Below are 15597 nucleotides of genomic sequence, written 5' to 3'. Positions count from 1 at the left end.
ATGTGCAGTGGGGCCTGAAGTGGATTTGTTAGAACAGAGTTGAGTCTCCTTTGTTTAAAAAGCGGAAGCACTAACCAAGTTGAACATTCACCTTGCAAAACTGGCTGCAAGCCAACTAGCCCAGGGCCCCAAACACCATATGCTTAGTAACTGGCCAGGCCGTGCCCTTTGAAAAAGAACAACAAATAAACCAACAAATGGCAAACGTCCTTTAGATTCTTTGTGGCTGGCTGCACTGAACTTAAAAAAAAGAAGAAGAGACCCTGAGTGAAAACCACCTGACTCCTAGTGTTGCAGACATGAGGGCATTGACATTGTGTGACCAGTAAACTGCCGAGCTTGGCAATGCCCCTTTGCTATTGAAAACAAGACACGTAGTCGTCTGTTCAGAAGCAATACAAGAGTCCTGAGAAGATGGGGCTGAATGCGCTTAGCCTAAGGAAGGGTTCACTGAGAGCAGATATGGCAAGTGTCTCTAAATACTTAGAAAGCTTAGGGCTAGTCAGTAATAAATGGGAAGAGGAAATGGGAAGAAATGGCCCTAAATTTACAAATTGAGGGTTCCATTGCACAGCTCTTATTCTCTAGCATTGCCCTGTTGGGATATAAAGGCTGCAGAACCTATCACTGAGATCCCACAATCCATGACAGCTTCCAGAATTCCCAGCCCTGGGTCTGGTGCAAAGCAGTGCTGTTTTCAATGGGATTTGCAGGTGCCCAGCACCTCTCAGTATCAGGTCTCAAGTTCATACCCCAGATAATTCTACAGAGCCCAGAGTTCCTGCTACAGTTTATTGCCAACACTTCATTCTCCCTGGGATATGATGCTGGAACCAAGGGGCTTGGTACTGCCATAATTAGTTGGACTGTAATTGCAGCAGCTTGGGGACATCTCTGCTCTCAGAAGAGAAGAGAGGAGTGTGTATAATTAAACAGCCCCCTTCAAAACTCTTTAATGCACAAAACCCTTCTATTCCTTTTCATTGACATTGACACCCTCCCATGCCATTACCTTGCAGCAATAGGTACCTCCTGTATTTCCTCAACACAGTGTCTATCCAATTAATGTATAATGAATTTTCTTATGCTTGGTGAGCATGCAGGCAGCATCAGACTTGGTACAAACAGCTTCCCCCAGGCCCCCTTTCCCCCCTTCAGCTCTGCAGTGTGAAAGAGGATCTGTACTTGTTATTTCTGGACCCTGGTCTCAGTAAATAAAAAAGGACAATAGAACAAACCAACTTTGTTTGCTACACTTGAGAGAATTTTCCCAATTCAGTGAGGCATCTGAGCCGGTTATTTTTAAAACACGACAATTTAAGGGACATAAAGGACAAGTGTCAATGTCCCCAGGAGAGTAAGGAGAAATGAAGCCTCCCACAACACTTTGAAAAACATTTTGTTTGGAAGCAGTTCAGCCGACAAATCTAATATTGTCTGTGAGGTTTTGCTGCCTTCCTGTTTTTGTCACCACTGTGGCATTTGTGTGAAGACAAGAGCTTTGCCGCTAATTAGGTCTCACCTGCTTTGCCCCTTGAAGCCAGAATGCTAAATTCTTACTGACACCAAGGAGGGGAAAAGCCAGAAATCTCTCAAGAAAAGTAATTCTCTCAAGATTCTTAACCAGTCTTATAGGCTCAAGATGTCTGGATCTTTCACATGAGCTCTGCAAAAGCACCCAAACCTTTGGAAGCTTAACTGAATCAAACCCACACTCAAAAATCTTCTCTCTTCTATTCAGGTTTCTATACATCCTTCATCATCATAACATCTGTTGCATAATATGACTAACATCTATCACATAAGGTCTGTTCTTTCTCTCTTCCTCTTCTCAAAGGGAAACTGTTTGGGGTTTGAGAACTTTTAAGGGTCTCATATTAAGACTATAAGAACATAAGAATGGCCATACTGGATCAGAGCAACGGTCCATTTAGCCCAATATCTTGTCTTCTGATAGTGACCAATGTCAGATGCTTCAGAGGGAATGAACAGAACAGTGCAATTATCAAGTGATTCATTCCCTGTCCTCTAATCCTAACTTCTGACAAACAGAGGCTAGGGCCATTCAGCTCATGGGGTTACGTCCCTGACTATTGTGGCTAATAGCCACTGATGGACCTATCCTCCATGAACTTATCTAGTTCTTTTTTTAACTCAGTTGTAGTTCTGGCCTTCACAACATCCCCCGGCATTGAGTTCCACAGGCTGATTGTGCATTGCGTGAGGAAATACTTCCTTTTGTTTGTCTTAAACCTCTCTGAGGAGTTACTACTGATTTACACTGGCGGGCACTTCAGAACATTTGCAATCCTCATTCTTCCTTCCCTGGAGAGCCCAGATCAGATACTTTACCTGCCTATCCTTCGCACTGCGCCCATGCCAGCGTGAGTACACACTGAACTCTTACATGAGAGAGATGTTAATACTGATCTGAGTGGGAGAGCCACTCCATTGTCTAATCTTTTCAATATTCCAGTTCTCAGACTCAAAGGCGTTTGTGACATTCACTCAAGAGCAGCATTGTATCAATGTCAGGAAGAGGTTCTGTTCTTAAAACATCACTCAGAAATAAACATTCCTCATCACTCCCTCAAATTTACCAAATTAACCTTGTCAGAAATGATCAATTCATCTCCCACTGAGGTTGACCCAGTCTTTGCTGCATGCCAGAGGAGAGAATTTGAAGACACTGCACAATGCATTCAGATTGCCAAATCTCCTTGTAATTAAATCTCTTGTAATACAGTTTGGGGGAAGAGCAATTTATCTTTGAGGTGTTTAAACTGATAATGGGTATTTTTTTGTCTCCTTTCAGGCAAAATTTTATCTCAGTTTCTTTTTCAAGGACATGTGTGTGGATTTTAATAAACATCTGCAAATATTTGCTCATGCCATTTGAACTCATCTCCACGTTAGGCCAATACCTCCTGAGCAGCAACAACAGCTGGGATTTAGCATATGATAAAGTAGAGAAGTATAAGTGCTGTTGAATGACTTCCCATTTCTCAACTTTCTGAAATAATGCAGCTGCACCTAAAACTCAAATTAAGCTGGAGAACTCAAGTTTAATCTCTCTTATCCTCCTATCTGTATATCTATTTGAATGTCACATTCAGCCAGATATGACATGCTCACGTTATTTCTGCCTTTATTACTGCTCATTAGATGACCCAAGTCTAAGTCACACATTGAGCTGCATTTATCTAAGCTTAGGACCCTGCAAATTGAAATTCTTTTGAGCAAAACTGCAAAGGTTGGGGAAACTTGGAAGAGAATTTAGATACATGGTCTGAATATTAAGTTGGAGACTAGGGAGGGGAGAGTATCTGGCTGCTGACAGATTTTCTGTTTAATGAGTCAGATGTTTTGCTGTGGCTTGTCTCCACAGGATGCAGCAGAGTGGGGTATGTCCTGATTCTCAGACTGGCTTTACATTTGTCCTAACCTTGCTGTAGTTTAGAGCAGCCTCAGGGCTGCCCTAAAATGTGTCAGTTGGTACCGCTGACCTATTGAGAGTAGCCAGACTGCAGAAGCACTCCAGCTATGCCTACCCCTTTTAAAAGACTTCATTAAAACAGGAGGAAACCATTTCTAGCTCTACATTTTAAAATGTATTTATGTTCCATAACAGTTGTGTTTCCTGCCATAGACTGAAGTTCTTTTAAAGCATTTACAATAACTGACACACTCAAAATATTTAACATGCTGGTGACAGACGGAGAAAAGAGAGAGAGCCCAAGGCATATTTAGCACAGCCAAAACCTAGGAAATGCATTTGTGCTGTTTCATGCAAAAAATGCCATCGCTTAGCTTGCTCCTTAAAGGGAACAGTGTATGACAGGCCTGATGTGGATGCACAGGGCTAGCATGTGTGCAAAAAGCTTTATCCCGCCCCTCCTTGCATGACTTCTCTGATACTAGGTACACTTACACTCCCTGTACTCAGGGAAGCATCAGAATTGTTAACTTGCTGCATCCCTCAGTGGGCAAGGCCTGTGCCCCACCCTTCCTTCCTTGCACTAGCCCACGTTTCAGAGAGGTCTCGCCAGGGACTATGGGGATGTAGGATGCATGCCCTAAAGGTCCTCCTGCAATATTCACCAGCTACAGTTAAGTGACAAGCTTGATATGTGATCCAGGAGGCAGAGATTTAGGAGACCTGTGTTCTATTCCTGTTTCTGTCAGTGGCCTGCTGGGTGACCTTGGACAAACCACTTCACCTCTTTGTGCTTCTGTTTTCCTGTCTGTAAAATGGGAGTAATATGGTTTACTTCCTTCATAAAGTCCCTAGAGATGTACAGATAAAAAGAGCTATTACTATTTAGGTGGGAAATTTAACCATTACTTATATTTGTGCCACTCCAGCAGACGGAAGTCAAACCTCCGGGACAAGGTTGCTGGAATCCACATGATGTTCAAAGTAGCTTCTAAACTCCCATAGACAAATCCCCAGTGAGACTATCATTAGTGCATTGCTCTTTAGTATTCCTACAGTAATCAGTATGTGAGGATTACTCATGCTTTTGACTTGAGAAAACTTTACAAATCCAGCAATTCATCCAATGCCAAGGGGAATTAGAAATTCAAATCTAGGAAAAAATTATCCACTGTGTGTGTCAATACAGCAAACCTGATAAGAGCAGCAATCAATCATGTGAGCATGAAGGTTAGCGGCACATATCCTCTTTACAAAACAGATAATCGGTCAACCACAAAAAAAAGGAGAAAAATGAATCCACGCAAAAATCTTCAATATGAATGCTGACTGCATGGAAACGATACCATAGCAATGCGGGAGGATAGACTTGTGGCTGCGGCATGGACTTAGAACCCAGGAGATCTGTATTCAACTCTTGGTTCTGCTACAGGTGTCTTGTGTGACCATGGGTGAGTCATCTGTTTAAATAGTAAGTTCTTTAGTGTAGTAATATACAGTACCTAGCAATGGGGCTCCTGTCTCAGTTAGGGCCTGTTGTGTTAGTTGCAATAAAATAAGTGAGCCCAGAGAGGCTGCCATAATAACATAATATTGTGCAGTATTTGTTCAAAACAACATTTGCAAAGGCTTTTTTCTCTTTAAAATGTTTTTTTAGTCACAAATGACATTGTAAATTAAGGCAATGGGGGGATGTTTTCTTTTTTAAATTAGACATTTGAATCTGTAATAGATGTTGCTATTTAGCAATGAGTGGATTGTGTTTTTAGTTGCTTAAAAGGTATTTGAGTGACCTGTAAATTCACAGTGCCAGGAAATTAATTGTTAATTGGACATGGTTTTGTTGTTCTTTATGTTGTGATTCCAAGGTCTGAAATTGAAGTCTCTGCATGCAGATGGGATGGATTGCGGATCGTCCTCCAGGGAACCAAAGTTAAATTTTCCATTAGAACGTAGCTTTGGGGGTGCATGATATTCAGTTATTACCTGTTGAAATATATTCTTCTGACTTGGGATTCTGGTGAAGAGTGCTATTTGGGATGGAATTGTTCAGTAAAGGGGATTTTGTGATGAATTTTAAAAGGGGATTTTACTGCTGGAGAAAGCTGGAGGATTGACAGTGCTAGAAACTGAAATCCTATCAGCACAGAACAGATCCAACACAGGAGGCAGTTTTGCAAGCTCACTATACACACTTCGTTGCTTGTGAGAGAAGCTGGACAATGACTGAGTCTTGAGGAAGTCTGTCCAGTTGGAACTCTGGGAGATCTTAGAGAAGGGAGCTTTCCATCCATGACTCCACAATATGCTTCAACGCTCATCCAGAGTAGAGGATAGGAATTTAGACTGTGATTTTTCAAAGAAGTTTAAGAGCTATAGGCACTTAATTCCCTAATCCCATGGGAACTGGGCACCCAAATCCCTTAGGCAGCTTTGAAAAGCTCAGACTTAGCCTCATATCCCATCCTTACCAGTATCAGGGCTTTCTGAATTGCTTTGGGATTCCTTGTCTATCGCAAACTCTATTCAAAATCAAATTATTTTCTACAATCATTTCTGATTGCAAGTGAGAAGCTGGAGCATATGCATGTTTTATTTATTTCTCCTACAGCTCAGTCTTGATTTTATTCATTTCCATGTGTGTTTGTTTATAAAACTTGTATTTAATAATATATTGCTCTTTGTTCATTATTGCAGGAGAAATTCAACTCATTACAGCTCTTGTTGCAATGGCTGTCACTTGGACTTCGCAACAGACACTTTAGTGCTTAATAGCTTTACTTCAGTCTGTTCTGTAAAAGACAAGGAGGTGCCTAGGTGCTATTTAAGCTAGTTAGAAGAAAGTCAATTACTGAGTATTTGTCTCTAGAGCATAAAAAAGATGAGTCAGCCCCATCACCAGTTTTTATTTTATTTTCAGATTTGCTACAGGGAACATTACTTAACGTTCCCACTCGGCAACAAGATTCAGCTGGACCTTTTTTGTGTCCGATACTTAAGGCCGAAGCTTGGGCTACAGCTAAAACTTGGGTCAACCTAGCTATATTGTTCAGGGTTGTGATGTCGCTGGGTTGACCTAACCCCACTGCAAACACAGCTATGTCAACAAAAGAATTCTTCCATCAACCAAGCTACCCCCTCTTGGAAAAACTACAGCAACTGAAAAAGCTCCGCCAACACTCTGGTAAGTGTTGACACTACAATACTACAGCAGTGGTGCCTGTAGTGTAGAAATACACTGAATGTAAATACTCTGTCTTAGTTACAATATCCTTACAACCTACCAGGCATAGGTCTCCCCTGCCTGGCTCTGAATGTAATCATTTACTCCTATGTAAAGTAAATAGAAAGGTGAGGTGTAAAACACCTTTGCTCAGAATGGTAGCACTTCACACTCACCGGGAAAAGTAAAGGTAGGCAACTGTGAATGGGTGGAGAAGTGCCCAGGAGACAATGGGTGTGATTCTTCACTCACTCCTGCTAGTTTTACACCAGCATTACTCCATAGACTTTCAGTAGATATACTCCTGATTTACACCGGTGGAAGGAAGTGAAGATCCAGGCTCAATTTTATGGTAAAATGGGGTGCACACCCTGAAAGACTTTGAGAACCCTTGCCCTAAACATTATGCCTGGTGGAAAGGACTGTATGCATCAGTGAGCAAGATGTCATTGGCTCTTCTCTCCCCTCGGTTGTCTTGATTCCTGAGCTGTTCCTGTGATGCTCAGCTCCAGAACAGAGACATGACTGCATCTCCTTTGCTACATTACAGATCCATCCAGTTATTTTATAGCAATCTCTGGGGTTTGAAGCTAGCTTGTGGTGTCTCTTTGCTTATACTGTCATTTGTATCTCCTTTGCACTCTTCCTGGTTTGATAGTGAAATTATTCCACTATTAAATATAAACTTGTGTGAGGATGGTTCTGTATCCATAATAACATTCATTCCTCCCAAGGGGCACATGTGCCTCTGCTACCTACAGCTCTCAGGTCTTTTTAACTAGTACGTAGGTAGGTGAGCAGCTTGATTTTACATATAATTAAATGTCACAAAGATTTAACAGCGGGGCTATAAGGAAGCAGCACTGGAACAGTGCAGTGATCTCAACTACAGATAATAATGACGAAATCCACTTTCAGATTAATGGCCTCATTCCTCTCTAAGGACCTTTTATGAATATCAAGGTTGGAACATAATTTAACTTAATTGATTGACAAGCTGCAGGTAGGTGGGTGAGGAGTTCATGAACGGGCAGACACTCACTTCTCCAGATGGGAACTGGAGTATATGCATGAGGCAGCTCAGGCTATGTGTACACCATGCACCTTTTAGTGACACAACTGTGCCTCTACAGTCGTGCCACTATAAGGTGCTAAGTGTAGCCACTTTCACCCACAACAAGCGGCACACGTGGCAGCTTTGTTGGCAGGAGAGCTCTTCTGCCAAGAACACGTGTTCACACCGGCTCTTTTCGTCGGCAAAACTTTTGTCATTTGGGGGTGTGTGGTTTTTTTCACATCCCTGAATGAAAAAAGTTTTGCCAACAAAGTTCCAGTGTAGACAAAGCCTTAGAGTGGTGTGGTAGCTGAGAATTTGTGCAGCCTATTGATACCTTACTTGCTTCTGTAGGAGCTGGATTTTATAATGTACTACGAGAATTAATGTATGGTTTGATTTCATCCTATTAGCCACTTTTTTTGAATAGCAGAAAGGAATGACAGACCAGAACAATCCTTATGACTAATTATGGTCACCTTTTTGTTTTAGGATAAGTTATATTGTCTACTATGGTTTCCTATATGTATTACAAATTAGGCACTCTACTTAAATATACATTCCTTTGTTTTAAGGTTTAGTAAGTAAGAGACAGGATTGTCTATTGTGTCTATGTTAAGTAAATTAGAGAAACATTAAAGGCCTGGGTCTCAGTGTAAATTGTCTTGGTTATTGATTGTAAAACTTAGCAAGGTTTAATTTGCAATGCCTTTTTGCTCAATATAAAATACTACTGTTTGTATTCTCAATCTGTTTGTGTGAATGAGAAATGCACGCATCAGAAAAAGATAAGGTGTGAAGGCCATTGTTATAGCCAGAGTGAAGGAAGAAGAAGTAAAGAGACTTAAAGGACTTCAAAGAATCATTAATGCGCATCCATAATGAAGGGCAGATTGATGACCCTGAGGTGGAGCTGGCACCCCTAAGGACAATTGATTAAATCGGAACATAGGACAGGATGACCCTCTCGGAGGTGTATTGCAATGTTTACACCAATTAAGAAGTAACCAGTCACAAACTGACACAGCAAATGCCATAGATTTCAACAGAGAAAATAACCTATAAAAACAGGGTGCTTGGCCATGGGACTTTGAGTTCGTCTTGCCACACTCCAGGAGCATCAGATTGTGACCGACAAGAGCCCAGCTCCACACTCATGCCCAGTCTAACTGGCCATTAGATTGACTCGAGCTACAACAGACTGGTAACTCTGAACATCACTGGCAGGACTCTGTGTGTGTGTGTGTGCATGTGTGTGTGACTAAAAAGCATATGCTAACTGTTGTATTCTCAATAAATGCTGTGTATTTACCTTCCTCTATAAAGATCCCGTGTGCTTTATATAAGCATAATACTTCAACCCGTCTTATAATAAATGCCATACATAGCAATTTAGAAGTTGCAAAGATGAACCAGCAGAGGCTAGACTTTTGGTGTCTTGAAATATAACCTCGTGTCCAACCATGTGGCTGTACTGGAATTCTGGATAGTTTGATTTCCAGACTGTAGATACTTGATTCTATCTTCCATGCTGCTCCACAACATAAAGCCAAGAAGCCAAAGCTCAGTTTACCTAAAGGCTTCTCAAGTCTGGGCCTGATACTGCTGTCACTGATCAAAATCCACATGGAACCAGATTCTCAGCTGGTGTGCACTCAGGGGTGGCTCTAGGCATTCTGCCTTCGGCGGCTTGCCTGCGGGAGGTCCCCAGTCCTGCAGATTTGGCAGCAGCCTGTGGAAGGTCCGCCGAAGCCGCGAGAGACCAGCGGACCCTCCGCAGGCATGCTGACGAAGGCAGCCTGCCTGCCGCCCTTGCAGCGACTGGCAGAGTGCCCCCTGCGGCTTGCCGCCCCAAGAACGCACTTGGTGTGCTTGTGCCTGGAGCCGCCCCTGTGTGCACTGATGGAGTCGCTGGAGCTGCGCTGACTTACACCAGCTGAGAATCTGTACACTGACTTCAGAGATGTCAGATCAGAGCCTATGTTACCAAATTATTGATGTGCTTGGAGGAGGGGGATATATATAAATACTCACTAAACTGCCACACACCAAAGCTTTTCAGATCTAATCTAATCTAATGTACCAGTCTGTTGGCTCCACCTCCACACATCTATCCATTTGTAGTATTTATACAGCAGGACTGTAGTATCGATATACAGAGACAAGGTAGGTAAGGTAACTTTTATTGGTCCAATTTCTGTTGGTGAAAGAGACAAGCTTTCTCACTTACACAGAGCTCTCCTTCAGGTCTATGTAATTTCAAAAGCTTGTCTCTTTCACCAACAGAAGTTGGTCGAATAAATGGTATCACCTCACCCACCTTGTCTCTCTAATATTCTGGGACCATCACAGCTACAACACTGGACATGAATAGAAATACAGTGAGGCTCTGCTGTACAAGTTACTTAGCATTAAAATTTAAACCCAAAGGGATCTGCTTCTGTGAGCCTGTGCCCACATGCCGTCCCACTGAAGTCAGATCACATTGCAAGACTGAATCCTACATGAATTACTGTAGAGACTCATACCAGCCACATGATGGCTAATGCCATGTGAAACAACTGCGTGGATGACACTTTTTACCAAATGGGCAAGCGTGTGTGTGTATTTATATATATTTCATATTTACATTATTATGTATTTATATTATGTTTTTCATCTAAATTACATTGTGTTACACTCTACATTTCAAATAGCTGGTAAAATGGAGAATTTTTGTAAGATTTTAAAGGATATATATACACTGTCAAATCCATTTTGAATGTGGATGCAACACCCATAGCTAATATATGGCAGATGCATTTCATTTCTGCATGGCAGCTGTCCTATAGGTCCAGAATGCCAACATTTGTGAATTTGCTGGTCTCTCTGAGATGCAAGATGGAGACAAACTCTAGATACCTGCCTGGGGTAGAAATAACACATCTTTCTTCTACTACCCTCCATTGAGTCCCCTAACACTGGATTCCTGACAGACAACATTTCACAGAAGAAAAGAAATCTTTAGGTTAGATCTACACTACAAATGCTACAGCACCGCAGCTACACAGCCGTAGTGTAGACACTGCCTACAGTATTGGAAAGGGTTTTCCATTGCTGTAGGTAAGCCATCCCCTTGAGAGCAGGGCCGGCGCTTCCATTTAGGCGGCCTAGGTAATCGCCTAGGGCCCCAGGATTATTTAGGTGGGGGGGGCATTTTGCCGGGGGTGGGGGGGGCGGCAGGTGGCTCCAGTGGACCTGCCACAGTCGTGCCTGTGGAGGGTCTGCTGCTCCTGCGGCTCCAGTGGAGCTGCCGCAGGCATTCCTGCAGATGGTCCGCTGCTCCTGCAGCTCCAGTGGATCTCCTGCAGGCACGGCTGCGGCAGCTCCACCTGAGCCGTGGACCAGCGCGCGAGGCGGCGAAATGGCCGTGTGCCTAGGGCGCTAAAAACACTAGCGCCGGTCCTGCTTGAGACGCAGTAGCTAGGTTGACAGAAGAATTCCTCCATCCAACTAATAGAGTCTAAACTGGGGCTTAGGTTGGGTTAACCACATCTCTCAGATGTGAATTTTTCACACCCCTGAGCGACATAGCTAGGTCTACCTAAATTTTAAATGTAGACTGGGCATTAGTCTCCAGTAGCTATAAAAACCTGATTCTGCAATCCTGGCTCTAGTATAAGTTGGCAGGTCCAAAATGAAGAATGCAATACATGTGTTATATTTTTGCATTGAATATATTAGTATATCACTAGTAAACCCCAGAAACTCCCAGGAGCTGCTGGTTATGGCCAGCCTTTAATTCTGTATTATATGCAGTAGCTTTTTTTAAAAAAAGCTCGGACATGATAAGACTACAAAGGGACCACACCGCTGAAAGGGTGAATAACTCTTGATAAAGATAAAAAATAAGGATGCACATTTTTTATCACAGTGGAACCAGGCTGGTGTGTAATAAAAGGCAGCAATGGAAACCCCATTGCTTCATAGATTTAAAACAAGATTAGATGAAAATACATTGTAGTGAACTAGATTGTGTGTGTATAGATGTGGGCAGATGAGTGTGTTTGTATAGGTGTAAGTAAATGCACATGTACGCAGATGTAGGTAAGGTGTGTGTGTGTGTACCACTGCCCTCACTAGATAGAAACAGAAGTGGCAATTGTGTCTCATATGACTTACACACAATGATTTTGAGATTTGCCATTAGCTTAAGTGTAACAAGTTGGGCTTTTGGAGCAGAAGGCTGTGAATTCTATCCCTGCTTTTTCCATAAAGTTCTCAATGGCCATGCTGTGTGACACAGGGACTACAGTGAAATTCCAGCGTGACCACAGATTTGTTACAATATCATAGGGAATGATTCTTCCCCTGTGGGGAAACGGTCTAGGTGACCAAGACCTGTGATCTGTGTGTATCTTTTATTCTTCCCTTAATGCTAGCAACTCCCATCGTGATAAAATGCCCATGTTGCATCTGCATTGCTAGTGCTACTATCAGTAAAGCAGTATCAACATTAATGTGGTGTGGCTGTAAACTGTGCAGTCTGTCAGTGGAAGGTGCTATCTGGGATAAATGGGACTTACCTTTTGTGCTCTTCGCTTGTCAGCTCTCTGATTCTGATGATAAATTCGGCTGAAATTGGAAACAATAACTGGTACAGGCAGAGCAATGACCAGCACTCCACTCAGCGAGCAAATGGAGCCAAATATCTTTCCAGCAATCGTCTTGGGCACCATGTCACCATAACTAGAGGGAAACAAAGACAAAAAGAGGGCCCGCTCCTTTAGACAAAGCCAACCATGCCAAGACCCTGTGTAATTTCACTGAGCATGCAGACAAACCGAAAGGTCAAGCTGGACAGTAAAGACTAATAGCTGGACAGTAAAGACTAATAGCCAACAATAGTGCATTGGTGCATTGCATCCCAAACAATCCTAATACTACCTCCATGGGAAAAGTATCATTGGATTCAAAGAGAGTGTCTTGATAATAGCAAAAGTCTGGCCTTGAATAGGAGCCTTATCAAAAACTTAGAACAGCCTCCTCTTGGTCCCCAGTGAATATATAGTCAGAAACTGTAACTGGAGTTTTCCAAAGGACTGGTTTATTTTAGGCCCACAACTAAAGAGAGTGGCAATCTCATGTCATGGTATATGCATAAGATGATCACTACAGAGATCAGGAAGGCGTTTCCCCACAATGTGCAGGATTATGCTGTTGGCTAGCTGCATTATGGTTTGGATTTGCTATTCATATGTTTGTCTGAAGTACAGGTATTGGCCAGGGCTGAAGGCAGGATGCTGGACAGGAAGGACCAGTGATCTGAATCTGTGTAGCAAATCACATGTAATGGAGGGACCTGATTTACCACCTCTTTTATACTGGTGTCACATTACTGATGTCCATGGAGTTACCCCTGATTTACCTCATGATAGGTCACAAGAGAATTAGGTCCTTCGACTCCAATAAATGTCAGAAAAGCTGTGATTTAGAGCTCTGCAAAGTGACTGAAACCCCAAGCCAAGTCTGCTGCTGGGCTTACATTACAAAATCAAAACTGAGTTTGTGTTCATTGAAGGATTCACTAAGGATAGATAAGGAAAACGTAGGTTGATTTATATATACCTCTACCCCGATATAACGCCACCCAATATAACATGAATTCGGATTTAAGGCAGTAAAGCAGCGCTCCGGGGGTGGGAGTGGGGGCTGCGTGCTCCAGCGGATCAAATCAAGTTAGATATAACACAGTTTCATCTATAATGTGGTAAGATTTTTTGGCTCCTGAGGACAGGATTATATCGAGGTAGAGGTGTATTTACATAAAATCCCAGTGGACGCTTCTGGTTTCACATATATTCAGACATTTTTGATTTATTTAAACCCCAAACTCAATGAAAAACTCAGGCATGTGAACCCAACCGGAAAACATTGAAACAAATCTCAGCAAACTCCAACCTAAGTTCTGCACAACTCTCTCTTCATTAACAATTTTATTTTGCATTTGGAATAATGTTGGTATAAGCAGAGAAAAAAGAATCTCCTTAATTTTTATACTAATTGAAAATCATGTTGATTCAGCTTCTTTAGATTTCACATGACAAAAACTACCACAGAGTAAAGTGCTACTTTACTGCTGTTTGGGTTTTTATTTTGCATACTGCAAAAGCTTTCTGCTGCATTTGTATCCGTGGAGAAACCCTCAATGCTTTGACTTGTGGTTACTCACTAGTGCGATAAGAAGAAGCACGTCTGTTATTCCCAAAGCGAACAAACAGTACTGTAACTGCTCTGGATTCTGACAGGTGATTGGCTGACTTAGCTCACTGACTGCCATATTATAGTGAAGGCAAAGCACTGTAGTGAAGGTAATTGGGATTTTGAATTTACAGTTTAGTCGACACAATCCCCATATTGCATCACAAATGATTGGACCTCTTAATTCCAACTGACTGCCCCATCACTCAAGTTGTGCTGTGATAAGGAGGAATCATATCAGAATTTGGAATTCTAATGGCGTGCCAGCTATTGGCAAAGTTAAAGCAACCTCTCTGCTCTCAGCGGATGCGGAAGTGACCTCGGTTGGAGAAGGGTGTTCATGTTCACATGCAGTTTGTCTCTAGAAGTGATTTCAGTGCTCTCTTCTGCAAATGACTGTCAGACAAGTCACACTCACACCCAGAGAAATGAATTACAGTGTCTTCAGAGCAGCCAGTAAAGGTCACATTGTAGTTAGCACCCATGTGGTGTAATAGGAACATGATTAAGTCAGTTATTGGCTGAACTTATTGACATATGTGTTGCCTTGTTAAAGCATTCATTGTGTATGTTACCATCAGAGCAAACACAAATGACTATAAGCCGGAGGAAGGAAAAACAAAAACAAACAAAAAGCAGAGTAGACGATATTTAGGCACTCTACAATCATTACTGTAATTTGTTTAAATGTCTACTGCAAACGAGAGCCCAGGATACAAACCTCCCTGCCTGATTCTTGACTCGTCTCGGGTAGGGCTGTGATAGGACAGGGGAAATGGAGAAAAGGGGGCCAGGGGGCTCTGCTTACTGAAAACTGGAAAGAAAGGTCTCTGGCTGCTGTGACCTGGTGTCCTGAGTCACATTGCTCATGTTTTGGATCTTTTTATTTTAATGCCATAAACCCTGAGTCCAGGGGCTCAAACTGACTCATGGGCTTTACCTTTTTACCATTTGCTGGCTAGCAAATCTGCCTGCCTGCTCACACCATCCACAAGCTTGATGGGTAAAACTTACCGTGCAGAGCAGAGCCATAAGCAAAGATTCTCTCTGGTGGGACATTTGAATATTTCAACCTTTTTTCATCCTGAACTGGGATGGAAAGCTGAAATTATTGACCTTTTTTTGCAGAATGAAAAGATCCTAAAATTTCTGATTTGGAAATGTTGAAACGTTTTCTTTTCAGCATCTCAAACTGAAATGCATGTGATGGAAAATTCCTAAGCAGCTCCACGTCTGTAACTTTGGAATGCAATAAGGGAGTGGTCAGTTCTGATGGCTCCTCCTGACTGGCTAAGATTTGCATACATCCCGTTGTGACACCCCTACCCCAATTCTCTAGACCGCTTGTTTGTCCCTACGACTTTGTCCGTCTTGTCATTTAGAGTATAACCTCACTGGGACAGGGATTGCCATTTCCTGCATGTCTGTACAGTACCTTGGCCTCTGATGGCTACTGCAATGTAAATGACAATAGGAAGTCTGTGTACTGTGAGATGTAGTGTGACACAGTTGCTAACAAAGGTGTATCGAAATTCGGATATTAGGCGGCAATCTCTTAAAAGCCTGCACACAGTCATGATACAGGCTTGGATTAGCATCTTCCTTCATTGTGGAAAATAAGCTGTTTGCTGACTGCAGTCACCA

General features: G+C 42.4%; 1 protein-coding gene across 3 annotated transcripts in view; it reads right to left on the bottom strand.

Moving 5' to 3' along the window:
- KCND3 (potassium voltage-gated channel subfamily D member 3) overlaps positions 1-15597 on the bottom strand; it is a 244311-nt gene that overhangs the window by 37428 nt on the left and 191286 nt on the right. For all 3 annotated transcript variants that reach the window (XM_032794162.2, XM_032794163.2, XM_032794164.2), the window contains exon 3: positions 12279-12441. In XM_032794162.2, the coding sequence (XP_032650053.1) occupies positions 12279-12441 (163 nt within the window). The remainder of the gene's footprint in view (positions 1-12278; positions 12442-15597) is intronic.

The sequence above is a fragment of the Chelonoidis abingdonii genome, chromosome 4 (genome assembly GCF_003597395.2).
Source record: "Chelonoidis abingdonii isolate Lonesome George chromosome 4, CheloAbing_2.0, whole genome shotgun sequence".
Lineage (NCBI taxonomy): Eukaryota > Metazoa > Chordata > Testudines > Testudinidae > Chelonoidis > Chelonoidis abingdonii.
Note: the sequence above shows the minus strand (reverse complement) of the source record. Positions and strands in the feature narration are given on the sequence as shown.